Source organism: Papaver somniferum, chromosome 7, assembly GCF_003573695.1.
Source record: "Papaver somniferum cultivar HN1 chromosome 7, ASM357369v1, whole genome shotgun sequence".
NCBI classification, from domain to species: Eukaryota; Viridiplantae; Streptophyta; class Magnoliopsida; order Ranunculales; family Papaveraceae; genus Papaver; species Papaver somniferum.
In genome coordinates this window covers 214,996,013-215,020,128 of record NC_039364.1, presented here as the reverse complement: position 1 = coordinate 215,020,128, position 24,116 = coordinate 214,996,013, and the positions used below count along the sequence as shown (strand labels likewise).

The window sequence follows — 24,116 nt, the reverse complement described above, 5'->3', positions numbered from 1 at the left end:
TGCCGACATCAGGGGGAGGATCCAAGGATATGATGTCGACATATTTTACTTCAAAATTGAAGCTGTGTTGTACTCTTTTTTCCCTTCGATCGAGAATAGTTTTTCCCATAGGGTTTTGTTACTCTACAAGGTTTTTAGCGAGACAACACTAAAAAAATCAAGTATGTTGAACGTTAAAGACATAAAGATCGTGTAGATATTACCGAAGATATCTTAATCAAAGAAATGAAATGCGATAGTCTGTTAAGCAACGTAACTTCTAGAATCAACAACATGATTTTATAAACTTTCAAGTCACCAAAGTAAAGTGTGATAAGCTCCTTTTGACTGCATTAGACTAACAAAAATTACCTGACATCAGGGGGAGCATCTAATGGTGTGTTGAACTATTTTCCTTCACCGGGGTTACTTTTTCCCACAGGATTTTGTTACTCGGTAAGGTTTTCAATGAGACAACAACAAACACTGGGAATGTAATTTCCCAGCTAAGGCTATTGTCTTTCCCACGGGGATTTTCTGCCTTAGGAATTGTGAAGCAACTAGTCAACTTCAACAAAGCAAAGTGATCATCTGCAACAGATCACCTTTACTTGCATCTTCCACGTTGTACTCTTTTCCCTTCGTCAAGGTTTTGTCCCACTGGGTTTTTCCTTGTCAAGGTTTTAATGAGGCAACGTATACACATCCAACTATGTTCTAATTTTACTTAATATTGTACTCTTTTTCTTTAGTTCAGGTTTTGTCCCTATGGGTTTTTCCTGACGAAGTTTTAACGAGGCAATTAACTTACGCTAGTCGATCTTTTAAGATCGTATTGCATGTGACGAACTACATGTAAAATACGAGACAACATGTGAAGTATTACATGTGAAGAGTTGTACCAAGGTTTTGTCCCACTGAGTTTTTTCCTTATCAAAGTTTTAATGAGACAATGGACTCCGGCACAAGTCATTAAGGAGAACGACATTTGAAGAACTATATGTAAAGCATTATGTATAAAATTTTCTTATTGAACCGCACAAGGGGGAGTGTTGCAGGGCCTACGGTCCATGGATATGCGGTCCATCTAGATTCCTAGCGTTGTATATAAAGGAAATTATGTAATGGTTCTATTTTAATCCCCTTATAAGATTCTTCTTCTTATCTCTACGGGTTTCACATTTAATTGTCACAATAATTAATATTTATATTTCTTTATTTTTTTTAATTGTCTTTTCATCTTCTATTCATTTTATTTTATTTATTAAAATAAATTAGGTGACTTTATTTCCATCCTAAGTTGTATTCCTTCTAGTTCAATCCACCCATCCAGACTAAGGAAAGACGGAGTAAGATAGAATTTTTTATTATCACGCCTACCTTAGCTATGGAGTAAGATAGAAATCAGTCTCAACAAATTACAGGCCCTCTCAGATCATTTTCATTTAATTTTTCAGGAATTTTTTACTCACACCCATAATCTTTCTTGCTTCTGTCTATCTCATATCATCATCATTAATCATCTCTTTCACTTTTAATAAATCTGACCAAATAATTGTTTGAACGAGTATCAAAACAAGCACTAGGCAAAAGATGTATTTGAAAAGAATATGGAGCTGTTTAATATGGAGCTGTTTTGTGACTGTAGCTAGCAATGTGGACTAACTCTTTTGTTTTGGGAGCTGCTAACATTTTGATGATTATTTTTGTATTTCATTTGTTAATATTATTATTGGATAAAGAGTATTACAATAACTAGTTGGAAGCCTAACAAGTTAAGCTCTAACAACGTACTACTACATTAATTGAACAGGTTGTTGTGCTAGTCTACCAGCGAGTTTCATGGGTAACCTATTCAAGGAAGCCGAAACGACGGATGGGGGTTTGAGATTGTGTCACAAGGGGGGCAAACTAACTCTACCTTCCATGCTAATTTCTGCAATATTACGTCATCGGAGGTTCGAACCTGGGACCTCCTAGAACGCATGAAACTTTGAAAACGGGGATGACCAGCTGAGCTAGGTGCCCGGGGACCAAACGAGCCAACTCATTTCGAGTCAAAGGAGTCTAGAGTAAGATGGGAATAAAATTCGAGAACGGTGGGTAATAAATGAGTTGTACCACGCCTAACCCAAGTGGAGATGTCAGAAAGCTCTCAAGCTTTCTAATGTGAGCAATGCTAATGCAACTCAATAAATTGTGGAACAAGCCTGTTATAGGGGCGGCATGGTTTATCAGAGGGGCGACAGTGTGATAGTAATGTCCCTCTAGTTGGTTAGGAGATGGTCTATAGGGGATGTAAATTGACTAGATTAACCTCCCCATTTTTTAACCTAAATCAAAGCTAAATTGAAAATTTGTTTTCTTTCTTCTTCTCTTCTCCTCCTCCCATCAACCGTAACCTCCATTAAAACTCAAAATTTCATCGTCTTCGATTAATCAACGATTCGAAAATTGATCAAGTGTAGTGTAATGACTAATATGAGGTATGTTTTGAAAACCCAGTTACGATTTGGTTCGATTTAAGTTTAGTTTCTATCAAAAATTAGGGCTTTAAATGAAAATTGAAATTGAAATTTCTGGGGTTATGTGAGTTACGGTTGATTTTAACTCAATTACGAACCGTAACTGGAGATTTTGATGTTGTTACGGTTGGTAATAGTTCAATTACCAACCGTATGTTCTTATATCTAAGAATTTTCTTCAGTTACGGTTGGTAACCATTTTAGTTTACGAACCGTAACTCAGTTACGGTTGGTATCGAGCATTTGGTTACCAACCGTAATTCAGTTACGGTTGGTATCGAGCATTTGGTTACCAACCGTAACTGAGTTACGGTTCGTATCGAGCATTTAGTTACCAACCGTAACTGGTTTTACGATTGGGTTTTCTTCAAATTTAACAAGTTACGGTTGGTAGTGCATCTTTTACGAACCGTAACTTCGATTTACGGTTGGTTATGAGCAAAATTCCAATCGTAATTATCTCTGAAAATGTAAAAAAATTGAATTTTTTACGTACTTTAGATAACTTTGAGCAACAAAAAGCTAGCTGGGACTAATTTAGAAGTATACCCGGTCATTTTCAGGTCCTGGTTCTTGATTTTGTTGGTTAATTTCTTCAATTGATTGAGATTGACCTTCTCCTCTAAATTTTTTTTTAACTCTAAAAATTTGATTTTGATTTTGAATTAATATAAGTAAAATTAATCATTAACACTAAACTTGATTATCATCGTTAAACTAGGTTATCAATTATGAGGATTAATTTGTTATTTCCAGTTTATTTTGGATAAGGAACACTTGAATTATCATGCAATGACCCTTTTTGTCCTATTACAATGCCGCCCCTCTAATAAATCATGCCGCCCCTGTAACAGGCTTGTTATTAATTTAGTTGTTAGTTGTTCTTCGTTTAGTCATATTCAACCTCCCTTGCGTGTTTTTGCTCTTCATTTGAGATTTTGCATCGCTGAAGATGGCCCATAAAATTTTAAAATCAATTTAAAAAGTCAAATGTATACTGCATGTTTGTGCATGTTATATCGGTTCTCACCCGAAAGAATTATTTGTCTTCAATTATTGTAACAAACTAATTATCGAACAATACATATAATCTCATCTTTCATTTCATATGTCGGGAATTTAAAGTATCACCCACCGGTCGATCACCATGTCTAGATCGGGAGATGACACCCAATCTTTCGAGAGCAGGTTCCGTAATCTCGTCGACACTCAAGAAAAAACTCAACGTCAGTTGGATGTTTTAGCAACAAGTTTCACCACCCTTATACAAACGCTAAACCAAAATGCAAAGTATATGAATCATGTTAGTTTTTGTGATCAACTTGGTCGACATGAAGTTATCGACCAACAAAATCTGGCCGTCTTACCTCAACAGCCTACTACATCGTGTCCTGATGATAACAATAACCCCGGTGATGAAGTAGCCGTTGAACTCGCAGCTGTTACGCAAGGTAATTTTTTACTTGTTCTTATTTATAAACAGGCATGAATACTAACATTACTAAGATGACTTGTCCTGCTATTACCAGCAGAAACAATAACAGCAACAACTGTAATCTGAAAGAATCTGCACTTATGCGACCAGAAAATGATTCTGTAGTACACGAGATGTCTTTTCGGAAGAATTGCTTGAATGATCTACTTAATAGAGACCGTAATATTATTCTTAATACTGATCAAAATGTGGAAGAAATTTTGCCTCCAAAAACTCCTTCCCCAAAGCTTGATTCTGGTGAATATTTCTTTCAATATTCTTTTTATTGGTTGTATTTTGGTATGTGTCAGTTTAAAATCTTCTTATTGATTGATCTCGAAAGGTACTCCCGTAAGGAGCTTTGTTGTGGTCGAATACATGTCACTGTACCAATCAGCTCAAGAAGGTGACTGGGAGAAAGCCCAAGAGTTGTTTAATGGTAATCCAAGCTCGATGACAGCAATAATCACAATCGAGTCAGACACGGCACTACTTGTAGCTGCAGATCACAAACAGTGGGAATTTGTCGAGAAACTTGTAAGATGCATGCCGCAGGAAGCACTTGGACTAAAAGAAACCAAATTTGGTTACACTGCACTTCACATTGTTGCTAGAGAAGGAAAGACAAGAATTGCTGAAGCAATGGTGACCAAAAACAACAATCTGACACAAATACGTGATAACGAAGGAAGAGTACCACTTTTAATTGCTTCCTTGTTCGTTTCACTTGGGAAAAAGGAGACGATTGAGTATCTTCTTAGTGTCACTAAGGATGAGAATCCAAGTCCCTTATCTGGTCCTGACGGTGCTGCACTAATGTGTAATTTACTTGATGCAGACTACTATGGTAAGTAAGTTGTATAATCGATTGCACAGAAAAATTTGGTGACTCATATTACCAGACTTTATCCATTTAATTCGACGAAACAACACTTATCTTATGTTTTTGTAGACATTGCTCTGTCTCTCTTTCATCGGTCTCCCGAGTTGGTTATGGAAAAGGCGAAAAACAGCAATATGTGGCCTCTAGAAGTGATGGCTCAAAGACCGTTCAACTTTCAAAGTGGAAGTAAATTAAATTTCTGGCAACGGAGCATCTACTCAAGTTAGTGGTCTATCTTTAGTAGTCTATATCTTAGCAAAAAAAAATCTTTAGTGGTCTATATAGCATACTACCAGTGTGCCCTTGTGTGGGAACAATACATAGTTGGATGGTCCGATAACCAGAGCTAAAGCCTAATCATGTACTGTATGTAAGACTGCAGTCAATAGTGTCAGAACGAGCATGGCGCTATCTTTGCTTTGTTCCATGAGTTAGTTGGAAATAGAAAAAGTAGGATGACAGGGAACCTAGCCGACATATGGATCGCGAGAGTCACATGAAGGGAGTGGGGTTTTTATACTGATTTTCTGTTGGTAGTTTCAGGTGGTGTGGTTTCGGAAGTCCCAATGTTTTTCCAGAGGCAAAATCCTTCCAATATAGTCTGTATCATAAAACTTGACAACTTTTACATCTTATAATGAATATGTGCAAACTGGAATTGCAGTGGTTCATGTGGACGTGCCAATTTCAACTAACAGTAACAATATAGACGACCCGGAGAATCCAGCAGTGACAGCTGAATCCTCGCCAACAAGCCGAACCATGACCATTCTCTATTGGCTCTGCCAAGGTATGATTTAATCTCAAGTAGTTACTTGTAGTAGCTCGGGACTAACTAGTTGGTGACAGTCACAGATGGACCGGTGTGGTAGCTTAAGTAAGTTAACTGATGCATATCTTTACCTGGTGTGCCTTGTCTACATTTATGGGATGTCCCTATGTAGTTTGTTTATAGGGTCTGCTGTAAACATGTTTTTGATACTGTGAAGATCATTTGCAAACCCAAGCATTTTACATTTTAGTTAATATGAGATAGTATATTAGGAGCAGGATTAACTAGATTTTAGAGAATCGCCTTTCAACCAAACCAATCAGTTGATCGTAAATGTGTGGGAGACTCGACTTAAAAACATCTGGAACATCAGGTGACGGACAGATGTGTATGAAGTTGGATAGAGAATGTCTTATGGTTCGTTTTACTTTTGTTTCAGTCCCCGGCATCAAACATTTATACAAGCAAATATACAAACAAAAGTCGATGCATGGACATGCCTCCAGTTTAGTTAAAGGTATGTTTGCACAACTTAATCAGATGACCACTGAGGCCGAGGAAGCAGATTTTTTTGAGAATTCTGGGGTATTGAAGACAGCTATAAAATTTGGGACAACTGAACTTGTTGAAGAGTGTCTAAAAGAATTTCCTTACCTAATCTGGACTAAAATGATGAAGAATCAAACACTAATCCAAATGGCAATTGAAGAACGAAATGAAAATATTTTGAATCTCATGTGCAAGATTAGTGAGGAAGATAAAAACGAACTGGTTTCTAGAAAAGATAAGGATGGTAATGGGGTCTTGCACTATGCCGCCAAGTTAGCGCCTTTCCCTCGACTCAATTTAGTTTCAGGTGCAGCTCTACAGATGCAACGAGAGATGCAGTGGTTTAAGGTATTTAAGATTACATAGTAAAATGGCAAAAAGAAAAAGATTTGGATTGTATATTTTTATCTAAAGATTCATAAATTTATTTCTTTCAGGGTGTGAAAAATATGGTACTAAAATCGGAAAGATTGGTCAGAAATAAAGATGGGTTTACAGCCCAATCTATATTCACAACGCAACACAAGGAGCTGATGAGGGAAGGAGAAAAATGGATGAAGGACACTGCTCAATCTTGCATGCTGGTGGCCGCCCTTATCGCTACAGTAGTATTTGCTGCAGCTTTTACTGTGCCTGGTGGAAATTTCAATAATGATGAAAGTAGTGATAGAGGCATCCCAATTTTCTTGAACGAAAATTCATTCATGATTTTCGCCATAGCAGATGCCTTGGCTCTATTTTCCTCAATCACATCAATTCTTATGTTCTTAGCCATTCTGACATCACGATATGCAGAAGAAGATTTCCTCCTTTCTTTACCAACAAAACTGATACTTGGTCTTGCAACTCTCTTTTTCTCTATAGTCACGATGATGGTAGCCTTTGGTGCAGCACTTGATATTGTGCTTGTGCATAGATTAAGGTGGGTTCCTATTCCTATAGTGCTATTTGGTTTCGTGCCTGTTACCTTATTTGCATTACTGCAGTTTCCATTGTTGGTGACAATGGTGAGTTCTACTTATTGGCCTCACATCTTTGGCAAACAAAGCAAACATATGTTTCGTTTGTCTAATAGCTAAATGGATTCATTTAAAATGCGGGCCAAAGCAAATGTGTAAACTAGAGTGCCAGTATCCGTTTATCTGACTAGTCATGTAGCCGATTCTCTTACCCACGGTGTATGCTTGCTTTTTTTTTTTTTTTTTTTTTTTTATCTTTTGCTTCTTGTCGTCTATTTAATGCTGCTCAACCAAAAAAATAAAGATCATATGAATACACACAAACACTGGAATCCTACTCTTTGCTTTGGTCACCTCCCATAAAAGTTCCGTCTCTTTTTCTACCCTACAATTATGGTGATGGTTTATATGTACCTGATTAATTGTGACCACAATTGTAAAACAAACTTTATTTGGAAGTCTTTTTCTGTCACTTACTATTCAACCATTCGTTAAGCCTGAAAACCCACCCCACCTCCCATCCCCATGACCCTTGCTGCTCTGCTTCCTAAAGACAACATTTTAAAGAGTTTTTAACCAACTCATATGGTGTAATGCGCATCGTTAAAACACCCTGGGCAATCATAATCAACTGACATAGTTAAACACCCTGTGCATCAACCAACTAATAGCTACTAGTATATATAATACCATAAAAAAATCATAAACCATCTAAAGCCAACAAGAACCCTACCAGGACAAACACAAGGAGATTGAGCTGATTAAGGATTTAAATTGAGAAACAACAGAGTATTTGCCAACAGATTACTGCCAATATACAAACCACCTGATGCATTAAGTTTGAACACAATAAGTAAAAAACATTCAGATGCTTATTTAAGATGTTTTTACCAGCGCACAGCTTGTGTGCCTTTTATTTTGACGGAGCGAAAAGAAAAAACATTTAAGATGCAGTTTCCAGGATGTCCTAGCTCACTAAATTTTAATTTAATAAAGCACAAATCAAAATTCAACACAACAAGAATTGAAACCAAACTATCTTGAAATCAAACTTATTAACTATATTGAGCAAAGATAGAACTCGGAATGCTTGAAGATATTCTCATCTATCCACTGTTTTATATATAAGAGAAACAAAGATACACCCTAAGAACGAATAGGTTGTACTAATAGCATTTCTTGATACGTAAACACATTAAAAGCCTTAAGGTCCCAAAATTTGTAAGGAGTACCTATAAACACTTGCAGAAGTTGACCTCTGTCTTCAGCAGGCTAGAACCTGAGAATCCTTTTTGGTACGGTCAGTTAGACTTAGCTTGGGGACAGATCTTTCGATACTCCTAAGCACTGCGTAATTCCTATGTAAGACACTGACACTCACAACCGAAGGTTTTCACCTACATTTCCGTAAGACACTGACACTCAAGGTTTTCACCTGCATTTCCAGCAGTTCATATAGCAGATAATTTGGACATAGCTAATCCAATTTCCCACCATCAGCACCCAGAGAGAATGATAACCATCATTCTGATGCCAAACCTGTAACAGTGTGATATGCAGACACCATGTTACTGAGACACCCAGAATTTCACTGACTTAGCACCTACATTTCCAGCAGTTCATATAGCAGATAATTTGGACATAGCTAATACAATTTCCCACCATCAGCACCTAGAGAGAATGATAACCATCATTCTGATGCCAAACCTGTAACAGTGTGATATGCAGACACCACTTTATTGAGACACCCAGAATTTCACTGACTTAGCAAGCTAGTAGTATACACAAGGCTATTTCAATTCACAACTGAAGAGTACGTGCACATCAGAGCAACCGTCACTTGAATACAATGCAACAACATGGCAACAAAAACTAAAGCACCTCAGCTTTCAGAATATAATACAAGAAATCCTGAATTGACGAGTAAAAATAATCTGAGTTAAGATAATAGACATGCATGCTGGTGAGTAGTGATTATGCATAATGCTTATGGAGCCTTGAAAAACACAAACACTTCATATTACATCACCTAATATGCTTATGGACCATCTCGATCACTAAAGTTTCCTACAAAAAATTTCACTCGGTATATTATGGAGCCTTAACAAGTTGAAGATGCATGTTGAGATGAGAGTAAATTAAAATCAATTAGAGGAGAGAAATTTCCAATGTTGTCCAGGAAGATTGCAATACATGATGAGTACAAAAATCTTTACGAGCATGCTTTGACAGCACATAATCAACATCATCACACACTGCCCCTTAATGAATTCAAAAATGTCCAAGGACCATCAGTTTGTTACGCCAAGTCCAAACACATTCATACTACAAATACAGATTTCCAGAACTGCCACGCGTATGTGTTGCACTTCCTAAATGTTACGACAATGTCTGCAAGAAAGCCAAGCAGAACTTCTCGAAGGAAGCACACTCACAATATTTGGTTATTTTATCACAGAGCAGTGGGATACAAGGCCACTCTGACAATGTATAGGCAATATGCAAATTCTGTTAGCTAACACGGAGTCAACTTTCAAGTTACAGTCTCACGGGTTAACTCTAATTGTGGGTTGCAACTTGCCATAAGTGGAAAAACAACACTTCTTTTATAAGTTCTGAAACGATAGCTACTCTGACGTTGGGAAGCATTTTCGAATATAAAATGTCAACAATAGACAGTACCATTGAAAAGATAAGGCTGTACATGTACCATCATTATATCACTAGATAGAAGAACATAAAGATCTACAAGGTGCCCATCAGAAATCAACTAATTACTCAAGAGTTAGGTCACATGGAGAAGCACGGCTAAATGCTGGAAGGGTCAAAAGAGAAGTTATTTGTAATTTTTTAATCACCCCTTAAACTAGCAGCACAGCGTTTATACACCCATCATTCTCCGGGTTATTTGTAACCTGCGCATATTTCCCTGAATGCGTCCAAAATGTACATTATTAGCTCAAATGATAAAGAAAAAAACGAAGTATCATTTTCTTCTGGATGGTAAAACATGGCAAGTTTATTTAAACATAGGTGTAAGCTATTTTACTTACCCCATACAATTTTCCCAGCTGGTGTAACCAGACCAAGTTCACTCACGTTCACCTGTTATTTCCACAGTTGAAAGAAAATGATGTCCACATCAAAACATTGTTGAACACAAGATGACAACATGAAATTTGAGCACTCTTAACTCATTACCTCAATAATGGTTCCCTTAGTGAGAACGCCAAGAGACGTGTACATAGGACCGTTGGGATTCTTCTTTATACCAATGATTTCAAGATTAAAAGTACATTTAAGTTCAGGGTGTGTAACATGAGCGTTGGTGAATCGTAACCCAGATGGGCGAATGAAGCGCTCATACTTTGGAGGCTTTCATGTGAACCCAGGTCCCACAAAAGTTGCTTTGGTGATCATCCTCTTCCAGTGCTTGGCTGCGAGACAAAGTTGAATATAGATTATCACTTATCAGAAGTGGCCAATACAGAGAATCTGGTTGTGAGCAACATTTCTGCCATAAGAACCTCCTAACATATTTGGCCTGCTAATTTATTTTAATTTTCTATTGACATCATTTACCCCCAAACCATAAACGCTATAGTACTTAAATATGTTTTTATACTCACTTTTCCTTTTTCCACTATCTTGAACCTTGAAGATCTCATCCTCAGCCATAGGCCTTACCTGTGAGAGAGAGGCAAAATTTTAATATAAAAAGGAAAATCAACAAGATGTCTATAAAAGAAGAGAGATAATATTATGACATACAAGCGTTCCCTTCCAACCAAAGATCAAACTATTTTCAAGGCACTCAAAGATAAAAGATATATAGGAACTGGGAATCTCTAAATTGTCATTTCGCAGTACATACTATTATAAACTGGGGTGAGTCACTGACAAGCATCCCAAGAAATCCATGAAATGCAGGAAGAGTTACCTTAGGCAGAGAACCTCCCATTTACCAGCCTTCTCTTTCCTCTTTTGCTTGATAGTGTTGCTAAGAACCTGCAGTAACATTAAAGGGGCGTCACTAAGCCATCAAGTAACAAAAAATTGAATCGGTGGATAGGAATAGCTGGGCTAGCAAAAATTCTTCTATTACCTTCGCACGTGTAGTTGTTTCACGATCTAGAAGATAAGGAGGAAGAGCCTCATCGTTAACCTCGTCATCAGTCTTGCCTCTCTTATTCGACTCTTCATGCATGGCAATGCTGCCACAATAGTAGATGAAACATTTAACAACCAAAATCAGTATCACACAGACAGCCACTGCCAACTCAAGCACAACTGTAGCAAACGATCTCGAACAGGAAATTGAATTCATAAAGCCATTGGTATACTAGTTTGCAGATTCATCTGATAATGTATTTAAATGCATGTAATGTCCATATATTAAAGTTAATGAACGGTGTATTGTCGAATTTGTTGATGTTTTACTTGTGTGCATTGGTCCAAATCCTGCGATATTTCAGTTCTTCACTTATAGAAACAACGCATGACAGTATTGTATACAAGGTAAACGGACAACTTACGTTTTCTTCATCAAGGCCTTCTCAGCATAACGTTTCTTTGAAATTAGTTTACCCTTGAGTCCAATAGTCTGTTTTTAACAAAATTGAAATGTTAACTAAAAATCTTTAACAGAAAATCAATAGATAACGAGATAAATTCTTACAGTCTGCGCCCTAGAAGATCGTTTGTGAACTTCGCGAGCTTCTCTTTTACGCTTCCTCTCGAAATGATCAAGTCGATAACCATTTCGCTTCTGATAAAGCTCTATATAATCTCCCTGAGGCTGCAATCACAACAAAAAGGTGAGACTATCGATTTATAAACAAGAATTAACAATAGAAATCTGATGAATTATATGAGAGTTTATTGAAAAAATTGTGTAGAAATCCGTAACGAACCATGGTGAAGGAATGAAGAGCTTTTCCCTGTAAACGGAGGGTTTAAGAGGATCAGAGAAACCCTAGTGGAGAAGCTGTTGTATTTGTAGTCTTCGGTCGGTTCAAAGTTTGTAACTGGTGAAATCAAAAAATTGTTGGTCCCAAGATCGGCATTCGAAACCCTCATCGGACCCGGTAGGGTTGAACTAAGAACACGAACAAAAAGAGAAATAATCCCCGGGAAATAATGTAATGGGTGGGGTAAAAAAAGAGAAATTTATTGTTCAGTACACTAAACCCGATCCGGCTTATCCTATAATCCACCGGCAAAAATCAATTAACCGGAGGTCCAAAAAGGTTTTAAAAACATAAAATTATCTTTCTCCCCATCAGAGTGTTCCTTTTCACTAAGATTTCACTAAAACCACGTCGTTGTCGTTCACAAACCAGAAAATCTAAAACTATTCCCATATCGAAATCGAAAATTTGGGCACCGAAAATCGAATCAGAAACTGTAAAAAAAAATCAATCATCAAAAAACCCCATAAAACTAAAAGCTTAAAATCAAATTAGGATACAGAAATAAAAAACATAACTGAGATTCAGTGAAAGAAGAAGAAGAAGAAGATCTCTGCTAATCACCACGAGCAGTACATATTGTTATGTATGATCGTACATATTGATATGTACTGAAGGAAAAAAATGTATCATCCCACGGTACATATTGATCAAACAGTACATATTGATATGTACTGGAGGAAAATACGTATTATAGGTAAAAGTGTATAATCCCACAATACATATTGATCCAGCAATACATATTGTTATATACTGAAGGAAAATATGTATTCAAGGAAAAAGTTTATCATCTCATGGTACATATTGATTCAGCAAATACATATTGATATGTACTGAAGGAAAAAGTGTATAATTCCGTGATACATATTGATAGGTTTTCCCTATTTGCCACCCACGCTTTTTCTATTTGCCACTCACATAAATTACCACCCCCACTTATCCTATTTACCACCCATATAATTTTGAAATATCCTAAATAACACCTCTTGACTTTTTAAGTTACCCTCATTTGTAAAACCACCCCAATGGATAAAAACAACCCTACAAGTTATTTCTTCTCGCCGATCGACCACATTTCTCTTCTCCATCTCCATCCATCAGCCACCATCTTCACCCATCTTTTCTTATTTCATTAATAAAAAGAACCTTGAAAAAAACAGTCACTTAGCTTCATCAGAGCCAAGTAGATCATACTTCGAATATTTATCATCACCTTTCACCATATACCAATCTGAATTTGGCAGGACTTTGAGAAACAAAGCTGATCTAATATGCCACTAGTTAATAGAGATTCATGTTGCAGCAGCCAAGAAACCGAACACCATACCGTTAAGTCTTTTCACATGCAGATTTGGCATCATTCCATGCAACAAAGAATACGTCAAACATGATAATTTTGTCATAGCATACAGGGTATCTAATTAGTGGATGTTATTGCTCTTAAGCTGATCAATTCCTGAACTAATGAAATTAAGAACTTAATTTTATGGTCGGTCATTTCTGGACGATTGAAACTGTTTTGGACAGTAGCATTCTGGACGACTACTAAAAATTTCAGTCCTTCATTTCTGAACGACTACGGCTATTGTGTATTGCGGCTACGGATGTTTTGATTATGTAATCTGAAATTTAATCCATAAACAACTTAAATACTTCCATAATTTATTAACTGTATTACCATTAACACAAATAAATAAATTGATTAATTTTTTCGGTTGATAAATTTAAACAAATAATAATCATAAAATTACATTTGTTGATTATGTATTAACATAATTTTGTTGGATGTTTGATTCATCCAAATGATAAAAGGCAGAGAAATAATTAATTTTGACATACCATAATTAAACACAAGTCTAATCTAGGGCTTAAGAAAATTTATGAAAGGGGGATTAATGAAGAAAAAGGAGAACAAGAAAAAGGAAAAAAAATTAATGAAAATGGAAATTAATGAAGAAGATGAAGAAGAAGAAAAATGGAAGTAGTTGCAGTCATATTTAATTTGACTTTTTAGGTGGTAAATAGGAAAAGGAGGAATTGAGAAATAGAAGTATTTTTAATTTTTGAGGGAGGTGGCAAAAAGGAAAAATGTGGGTGGTTAATAGGTGAAACCTACTGATATGTACTGAAGGGAAATTTTTATGATCCCACAATGCATAGTAATCCAACAGTACATAGTAATATGTACTTAATGAAACTATGTATCGAAGGCAAAAGTGTAAGATCCAACAATACGTATCAATATTTACTGAAGGAAAAGTGTATAATCTCACGATATGTACTGTATGATTATATAAAATTTATATCTCCTCCTCCTTCTTCTTTGTGGATTTATTTGTGAAGATCTTCTTCTTCACTTGTTTTCACTTATTATAGAACATACCTGATTGGATGGATATGAAGCTGATTACAGAGCACCAAAACGATCTTCAAACAAACCCTAAAAACACCGGTAGAAGAGAAGGCAAATCAAAAATATGGAAAGATAAGCTGGATAGGATGGATATGTACAGTCATATCATTATGCTTGAAAAATGACGGAGAACACCAGCAGAAGAGAGAGAGATTTGAATCTGAGCCGAAGAAAAGAAAACAAAGTTTTTCTCCTCTTATGTTGTTGCAAGTTAATTTCAGAAAAGAGAAGAAAAAAAACATTTGAAACTCGCACATGTATTGGATCAACGAGTAAAAAATTTGGTCCAAAATTATATTTTGGACTAGCGAGTAATTTAGTTTGACAGGTGGACTAGACAGTATTCGGGTCACCTAGATAGGACTATACAGTAATTCCTAATAAAAAAAGGATGACCAGATCCCCTCGGACTCTTAAATTCACATTATCCCACATTTTGGGATATGATTTTTTTAGTAAAATTATTAAATCATATTATTTCACATTTCGGGAGATAATTTTAAATGATAGCGTATTAGCGCAAAGACATGGGGTAGGAAAATAAGCAGAATTATCAATTCCCACCCGATAGTGGGACTGCCAAACAAGAAAATAGATGGACAAACAATCGGGGTTAACTACGCCAAGACTCGTCTCATTCTGAAACGTGGCTCGTCTCAAACTGAGACGTTCGGGTTGCATATTGAGCTGATAATGATAAGTTAATCCAACATCTACCATCTCAACTTCTACAAATTCAAGAATTCTCATATCTAAAATGACACCTTCTTCACCCCAAAATTTCCTACTTCTATTTCTAGCTAAGTTCACTTTAATGAATACCTTAAGAAGAGGATTTAACTCTTTGTAGAGCTTTTGTCTTTAGAATAAGAGAAAGTGTTTATGGTCATCGGAATATGTTGGCTAATTCTGTGTGGTAAAATTTTTTTGCAATGTTCGCAGCAAAAACGGGAAACCCCAGGGGTCGTGATGCTCATTCCTTATCGACTCATTTTCAAGTAATAAGTTAAGGTGTCATTCAATTCCTATAATTGGTAATGCAACATAATCACCATAAATTGAATGGTGAAAATGAAGCTAAACTGATACAAAGAACTCTAGCAACATGGCAGTCATCTAACGGAAAACCTTTCGCTTAAGAAGCTTGTTTCAACATTCTTAGACAGCTCCACGGATTCAACCCCTTATGCTGCCTAGATACTCCGCCACCGGGTCATTGAATGAAGACGTTAATGAACTAGTAGAATAATTTTGGTTTAATTGAATAATAGATTAGTTTTAATCCAATGTAATTATTTTAATCCAATGTAGTTTACTCTAATCCAATGCAGATTAAAGAGCTCTAATCCAATGTGGTTCGGTTTAAAATAAGAAAGTTCAAATTAATTATGATAGTAATGGTGCAAATACAAAGAAAATTCCATTGATTAATTACATAAATATAACACTAAACTAAAACATAAAATACCCAGGACATCAAACTAAAATGACAGTGAACCAATTAGTTCTTACGCTTAATCAGTACACTGCACCAAAAAACACCTAGGACATTTCTAGAAGTGATTTTCGCATGTGTCTTCTTTTGTAGAAGTCTATAACTGCATATAAGTCCTGCAACAGGGCTTTGAGCATCTATTAATTCTCTATGGACTATGTTTGTATTCGTGATCTCCATCTCCACAGTGCTTTGGATTTAAGTGTCAAGTTTTTGCACACTGGTGCTAACTTTTCTTCTTCTTCTTTAACCTTCATAGCATATATAATCTAGCATATGTGGTTCCTCGGGATAATTAGGATCTTGACATCGCAAATACCTAAGCTTTTATGGTTGTGATTCAATGACCGTTCTGATGTGTGAACAACCTTTTTGTGGGCACTTGGATTACATCCAAGGGCATTGCACCATACTGTGATTATCCATGAAACATAATGGACACACCTCGTTTGCTTCCACATATAATATTTTCTTTCCTTTGGTTTTATATTTTTTATAAGAAAAAATCTATCCGCCATTATATAGACGTGATAATTTAAAAATATAAGCATTACAAATATTGTCGTTATCTAGCCGTTAATTTTTAAAAATATTTCGGTTATAAATATTGTCGTTATCCAACGACTCTCTTTGAATTCTCTGTAAAAATACTTTGTATTTCATTGCTAAACCAAGTTAATTAAACGTAAGTCTAAATGTAATAAACACCGAATAAAGATTAAAGTATAACTTTTACATTATAAATATTTTCCAATTAATTAATATTACTTCCTCATTGATTACAAGATATAAACTCAACCAATAAAAACTTAGACAACGACTTCAATAAAAATCTCGGACGATCCTTGGCCTCCTGGTTATCTTCGTTTGACATATGTTTCATTCAACACCTCGTGAACTATTTTTCCTTTGTTTTTGTACCTTTGGTTGTTAACTTCCAAAACTTGAGCTCTTCTTTGCTTTTTAGCATAACATTTTCCTGGACTAACTTTTAAGTAATTAAAAGTGGAAGATTTGGATGCGAGATTAAAGGATTTTGAATTTTGAATTTCAAAATAATTCAAAGTCAAAAATTCACGCACAAGAAAACCTAAAAACTAATTAAGTGAACAAATCAGGTAGGTCAGATGATATGGATGGCCATAATGGTAAGGACCAATCTAAAATGGCAACATATAAGATAAATGAACTCCTTCAAAATGGGTCTGGATGAATTATTCAAGAAAATGAGGATTAAAGTTATTTAAGTCTCTAAGCACAAGAGCTGTAAATCACGTTTGAACTCGGTCATAACTCACTTTTGGGTTCGGATCAGGTTTCAGATTCAAGTCGTCAGCAAAAGAAGAGAGTATTTAAACAAGGGTTTCGCGAAATACCATTCAATTGAAGATAGACAATTTGATTCTATAAGCTATGAGGTAGGTTCTGAGAGACACTATCTGGTAAAAGATGGGGGAAGTGATTTCCAATACTGTTGATTCTCTGGTAAATTTAGCTTGTTGTTATGGTACGCGATGATATAAGTTCTCATATAGAGATAAAATGACAAAATTGGTACTTAATGATAATGAATGATTTCTTGTTCCTAATAGTGCGGATGATGGGGAAGTTAACTCTTCTCAATTTTACTTTTCTTAAGACAGTGGTAGAGATGAATATGATAAAAGTATTTCTCAAGGATGTAAGCAATAATGGTGTATGAGCTGAAAGGGTAGACAAATTTTCCAACGGAATTTAAAAAATTATGGTGGTACACTAAGAGCTTAAAAGACTTCATCAAGATAACTTATCTTTCGAGTTTGGTATTTGCTCAAAGATGGGTTATTTTTCCTAATTCAGGAGATTAAAATAATAAAATCCTCCAATTGGTTTATAAGGCAAATTTTGGCATGATGAAAATTTTGAGAGGACTTGTATCCCATCATGGGGATGTAGTGGTGGTTTATCGACTATCTATCTGGGACAACAATATATTTGAGTAAATAAAAAAGTGAAAGAATTTAACCTGATAAAATTTTCTAGTTTTTTCTACTATGATAAACGAATTTCAATTGTATATTATTAATGTTTATATCCAATGTGAGTATAATTAAAGCTTCTTATTTCGGGACGATATGGAAAAATTAGAAGCTGGTCAGCAGGTCCTCTTAGCATTGTAGGCGACTTGAATATAGACAGATCAGGTGAAATAAGGAATAAAGGAGATGGAGATAGAGACAACATAAATAATGCATTCCTAAACAATTTGATTTTAAATCAAGAATTGGTGGATCAACCTTTGATAGATAATGATTATATTTGGTCGAATAATCATATTGGCTCCATTCAATGCAGATTAGACGTATTTTTGTTTCAGTGTTGAATCTGATGATGCTTTTATAGATGCTCTTCTAATTGTTCTTACTAGATTTATTTTTGTTTCAGTCAGATCAGGTAACTTCAAGTCTTTCTGTGAGATGCAAGCCTTATTTTAAGCTCGAGAGAACTTGGATTCAGCATAAGAAACTTGTGAAGACTGTTGAAATTTTGTGGAATTATATCTCTTATCAAGGAAATATGTTGAGTTTTCTTTTGTAAGTTTCAGAATCTTAAGCACTTTGTTAAGAGTTAGACCTTGCAATATTTTGAAACGTAAGAAATGACAAACAACTTTTAACTCAAAGGATTAATGAGTTGAGTCTTCTGGAGGAGTCTGATGTTGTGTTGCAACCTTATCAACAAGAAGATAAACTTCAAAGTAAGTTGAAACTTAATGTTAAAGCAATGGAGGAAAAAAAGTGATAGTAATTAATATATAAGCAGAATGGTTTTATATGGGGAGATTCCAATATGGATACTTATACATAATTACTAATGATGGAAAGAAAATGAATACAATAGCCTTTTGCGATGTATATTTCCAAGATGTGGCAATATAATGTCACAATAAATAGATTTTCTTGTAGTATATGAGCATCCAAATAACATATGTTGTGTTGATTCAACTTAGGAATATAAAAAAAAATATTCTCTTCCAACTCCAAAAAAGTGTCAATTTTTATCTTGTTGGGAGAGCCTTTTATAAGCATTTCTGCACAAAAGATTTCATTCTTAAAGATAGGTTCATACTCTATGGATTTTTCCAGAATCTTTGGTATTGTTGATTGATCTGCAAAGAATGGATATTTAGTCAAGCGTATAGATACTTTTATGTAAACTTCCATTCTTGGTAAGGCCCTGTCTAAGTTTAACATGTTTAAAGTACCATTATCGACACCACACAAATTGGTGTTTAAAATATTTTTATTTTTTTATGCAGAAAAGATTAGCTTAATTGAATAAATTTTCCACCACTTTGCGTTCAAATCAATACGATTCAAAACAAGTTTAAGATTTTCCCTATTTATCCACGCTTTTCCTATTTGCCACTCACATACATTTCCACCCCCGCTTATCTTGTTTACCACTCATAAAAATTTGAAGATATCTTAAATACTACCTCTTGATTTTTTGTTTACATGTAACAATAATACCAACCCAATAACTAAGAAATTATTTCTTCTTCTCCATCTCCACCCACCGACCACTTTTTTCTACTCCATCTATACCGACCTACCACCGTCTTCCGCCCACCAACCACCACCTTCACCCTTTTTATCTTATTTGAGATAAAGATCTTAATCGTTGAAATATTGACGACTACAATACAGAAGTTATAAAATTGTGGTCATCAAATTCCAGACGAGTAAAACAAACCAGGACAGTCATATTCAGAACGACCCAGACTTTTTGTAGTCGTTCATGTAATAACGAGTAAGATTCAAAAAATTAAAAATGTGCAGTTGGTAAATTTTGCACGTCTACCACTTTTTTGGACAGTCATATTCTGGATGACTATGAATGTTCCTTAGAGTTGTATCTATGGAACCTGAAATTCAGTAAATTCAATACTTCCATAACTCACAAACACATTAAGTATTATCCATTAACACAAATACATAAATTCAGTACTTTTATTGGTTATGATAAACATAAATAAATAAAAATCATATAAGAGCACCAAATTTGTTGCTTGTGAATTAAATAATCTTGTTGGATGTTCGATCCATATAATGTTTGCCTAAATCTTCGACAATAGAATCTTCCATATAACAAAATTTTTTTTTGGTGTACCATAACTAATTAAACAGAACTTTAACCTATTAGGGTTAATAGTATTTTTTTAATGGAAAGGGGGATTAATGAAGAAGAAGAATATGGTTTTTAATGAAGAAGATCAAAAATAAGTGATAATAATAGTTGTAGTCAAATTTAATTTGACTTTTGTAAATGGTAAATAGGATAACGTAAAATTGAAAAGTAGAATTACTTTTAACATTTTGAGGGGGTGGCAAATTGGAAAGACATGGGTGGCAAATAGGTGAAACTCAAGTTTAATATATGTGTAATTGGAGTTGCATGATTGTTCTAGAGTATCTTCATACCCTAGAATTCATTTATCCTTCCATGAATTGACCTCCCATATGTCCTAAATTGATAAATAGTTTTACCTTGTTTGATATTTTTCCAGACCAAAATTTGAAATTCTGACGTATTAAGCCAAAGTAACTAGTTGACTGATTTTATTCGAGATGTTAATGTTATTTCAACATGCCTTTTTTCAGACTTACGATATTGTTTATTCAAATAACATCATTTCAAGTTTCCATGAGCAATCCAACCTATTCATAGCAACAAATTCCAAGATACTAGTATTTTAAGAATCCAGATACGCAAATGAAATTTCAGGAGCTCTATTTAGTTTACATATGTATGTTAAAAAAACACATGAATTCTTAAGTAATAGATACATGTTGATCCAAAATCTTGTTTTCATGTTTTTCAAAGATGGTCCAAACCAATTACTTGAAATTTGTTGAACTATTGAGTTGTTGCTTTAACTACTTGTATATAACATATTGTTGAACTTATTATAAAATGCATGGGATATGCATGGATATGGTGGCTATCCACTTAGAACCATTGTTACACCAAGCTCCTTCGATAAGCACCTTGCATGAGCAACTTATATAAGCTACTTAACAATAGTAAGCTACTTGTTGGAGGGGAGTAACACCTAAAGCTAGTGGGTGTTGAATTACATAGTTTGCATGCAAGCTAGAGGTGGTATTACTACATAACTCTTTACATGTAGTGTGACATCTAAACTAGGTGGTGTATACAAGTTAACACCTTTAGAACTTGTATAAATAACTCCCTTAGCTAATGTATATGGCATCCCAATTGCTTAAGTGAATAAGAAATTCTCCCTTCTCCCTTATTACTTCTCTTAATATCCATTTTGAGTTTAGTGGTTAATTAGTATTTGCTTTAATTATTGTTAATATTACTTTGGAAACGTAATACGTAGCACGACTTTCTCATTCTAAAGTTGTTGCTCCAAAGTTTTAGTTAACAAAGCGCGACTTGCTTGTTCTAAAGTTGCTGCTCTAAAGTACTGTTTAACAAAAATAGAGAAAGAAAGAAAAGAGTTTGCTTAGCATTTCAAGTTGCAGTCGACGTACAAAAAGTAAGTTTGTTTAACCTTATGATGTAGAATTTAATTAAACTTGACTTTGCTCCTCTTTTGCCTAATGGAGGGAATTATATTTCTTGGGTGCTTGATGCTGAATTGCATCTTGAAGCTAAAAATCTTAGTCACGCGATCAGGAAACGGAGATAGCATGTCAAGTGAACGCGCTTGTGCTGCAGCAGATATGCACAAACACCTCTCCACAACTCACAAAGATGAGTTCATGGCATGCCGGGATCCCCAAGTACTATGAGGCTTCTTGAAAGAGAGATATGATCACTTAAAGGTGGTCATGTTACCAAACCTTAGAAATGAACGGATTCATCTGAGATTCCAGGACTTTAAATCTGTTTCAAACTACAATTCTGCATTGTACGAAATTACTGCACAATTACAGTTATGCGGTGACATGGTCACAGAAGAGTCTAAACTGGAGAAAACTTTCAGTACGTTCCATTCGTCTCAGATCGTACTTCAACAACAATATCGTACGTGAACGGCGTTTCACTCGATATTCAGAGTTGATTGTTGTCCTTCTCCTAGCGGAACAAAATAATGAACTGCTGGTGAAAAATCATGAATCTTGTCCTTGTGGTTCTGCTCTTGTGCCAGAAGTAAATGAAACATCTTACTGTAGACATGGACGCGACTCTAGTAAACGTGGTTCTCGTGGAAAAAAGAATAAACGTGGAGGTCGAAAGAACAAAAATACCAGTGGTGATCCGTATAAAAAGGAACATGATACGGATGCGAAACAAGTAAAGGGGAAGGAATTAGCAGTCAATCCTTCCAAGAAAACTGACAAAGATCAACATTGCTTTCGTTGTGGTCGTAACAACCACTGATATAGAACTTGTCGAACTCCTGACTATCTCTGTGAACTTTTCATGAAGAATGAAAAGAAGAAGGCAGCAAAAACAGAGATGAATCTAGCTGAAGCTAGTGTTTCCACCAAATCTCCAAAGCTAGATGTTGCTAGCTATTTGGTTGATCTGGAAGACACTAAGTACGAAACTGATTTCGATCAGTTTGCTAATGGTTTATTTAGTGTAAATTAAACCGGCATCTTGTAACTGTTTTAGTTTTTTTTTATGTATAATATGTAAGCTTATGTATAATATATATATACATATTTGTGATATATACATCTTTTGCTAGAACATGTTGTGCACTTTTTTTACACCTTCTTTATTTTGAAGAGGAATGAACTCAAAGGGTCAATCAGACGGTGACATTTATCTTGTTGATAGTGGAACGACAAATTCCATCTTTCGAAGTAGTAGATACTTTGTTACCTTGAAAAGGTTCAAGGCTAATATCAATATCATCTCTGGTTCATCCAGTCTTATAGATGGTTCTGGTAGAGCAAGTGTCTCATTACCAGGTGGTACCATATTCACTATTAACGACGCTTTATATTCCTCTGGATCCCAAAAGAATCTGTTGAGTTTTAAAGATATACGTCGTAATGGTTATCACCTAGAAATTGAAGATGAGAACGATATGGAGTATTTGTATATTACTTCATCAAATTCGTGTGGAAAACACGTTGTTGAGAAGCTTGTAGCTCTCGCATCTGGGTTGTACCTTACAAAGATTCAAAAGGTTGAATCTTATTCTGTCATAAGCCAAAGGTTTTATGAACCGAATGCTTTCATGCTATGGCATGATTGGCTCGGACACCCAGGTTCTACTATGATGAGTAGAATAGTCAAAAACTGTCATGGACATCCTTTACAAAAACTTCTGTTTAATAAAGAACTTGGTTGTACTGCTTGTTCTTTGGGAAAATTGATTACCAAACCGTCAATGATGAAAGTGGTTCATGAATCCCCTACTTTCTTAAAGAGAATACAGGGTGATATTTGTGGTCCTATTCATTCCCAAAGTGGACCATTTCAGTACTTTATGGTTTTAATTGATGCTTCTGCTAGATGGTTGCATGTTTGCCTCCTCTCAACACGAAATCTTGCATTTTCTAAGCTTCTTGTTCAGATTATTAGATTACGTGCTCATTTTGCAAATTACTCCATCAAGTCTATTCGTCTTGATGGTATGGCAGAGTTTTCTTCTAAAACTTTTGATGCATATTGTCGGTCGCTGGGTATTGATGTTGAACATCATGTTGCTCATGTGCATACACAGAATGGTTTAGCTGAATCATTCATTAAGCACCTTCAACTCATTGCGAGACCTATGCTAATGAAAACTCAACTCCCTGTTTCTGCTTGGGGACATGCTATTTTGCATGTTGATGCAATGGTACGTTATCGACCATATGCAAATAATCAATGTTCTCCTTTGCAACATGTGTTAGGTCATCAACCCGACATTTCTCATTTGCGTGTTTTTGGTTGTGTTGTTTATGTTCCTATAGCACCACCACAACGCACTAAGTTTGGCCCACAACGTCGACTTGGGATTTATGTTGGTTTTGATTCACCATCTATTATTAAATATCTTGAACCATTAACAGGAGATGTCTTTACAGCAAGATTTGCAGATTGTCATTTTGATGAGCTAGTTTTCCCACCGTTAGGGGGGGG

The 24,116-nt window shown here is 35.4% G+C and overlaps 2 protein-coding genes and 1 pseudogene across 2 annotated transcripts; 2 read left to right on the top strand and 1 right to left on the bottom strand.

Moving 5' to 3' along the window:
* The first annotated feature begins 3,723 nt into the window (after positions 1-3,723).
* On the top strand, positions 3,724-7,261 carry LOC113295923 (protein ACCELERATED CELL DEATH 6-like). The gene is made up of 7 exons (XM_026544251.1): positions 3,724-3,955; positions 4,037-4,236; positions 4,322-4,825; positions 4,931-5,083; positions 5,526-5,651; positions 6,073-6,530; positions 6,620-7,261. Exons 2-7 carry the CDS (start codon positions 4,080-4,082, stop codon positions 7,259-7,261), a joined length of 2,040 nt encoding a protein of 679 aa, XP_026400036.1. The 5' UTR covers positions 3,724-3,955; positions 4,037-4,079.
* A 2,564-nt stretch (positions 7,262-9,825) lies between these two features.
* On the bottom strand, positions 9,826-12,266 carry LOC113293343 (annotated as a pseudogene).
* A 9,596-nt stretch (positions 12,267-21,862) lies between these two features.
* On the top strand, positions 21,863-22,628 carry LOC113295922. The gene is made up of 3 exons (XM_026544250.1): positions 21,863-22,016; positions 22,114-22,328; positions 22,464-22,628. Exons 1-3 carry the CDS (start codon positions 21,863-21,865, stop codon positions 22,626-22,628), a joined length of 534 nt encoding a protein of 177 aa, XP_026400035.1.
* Positions 22,629-24,116: the final 1,488 nt, after the last annotated feature.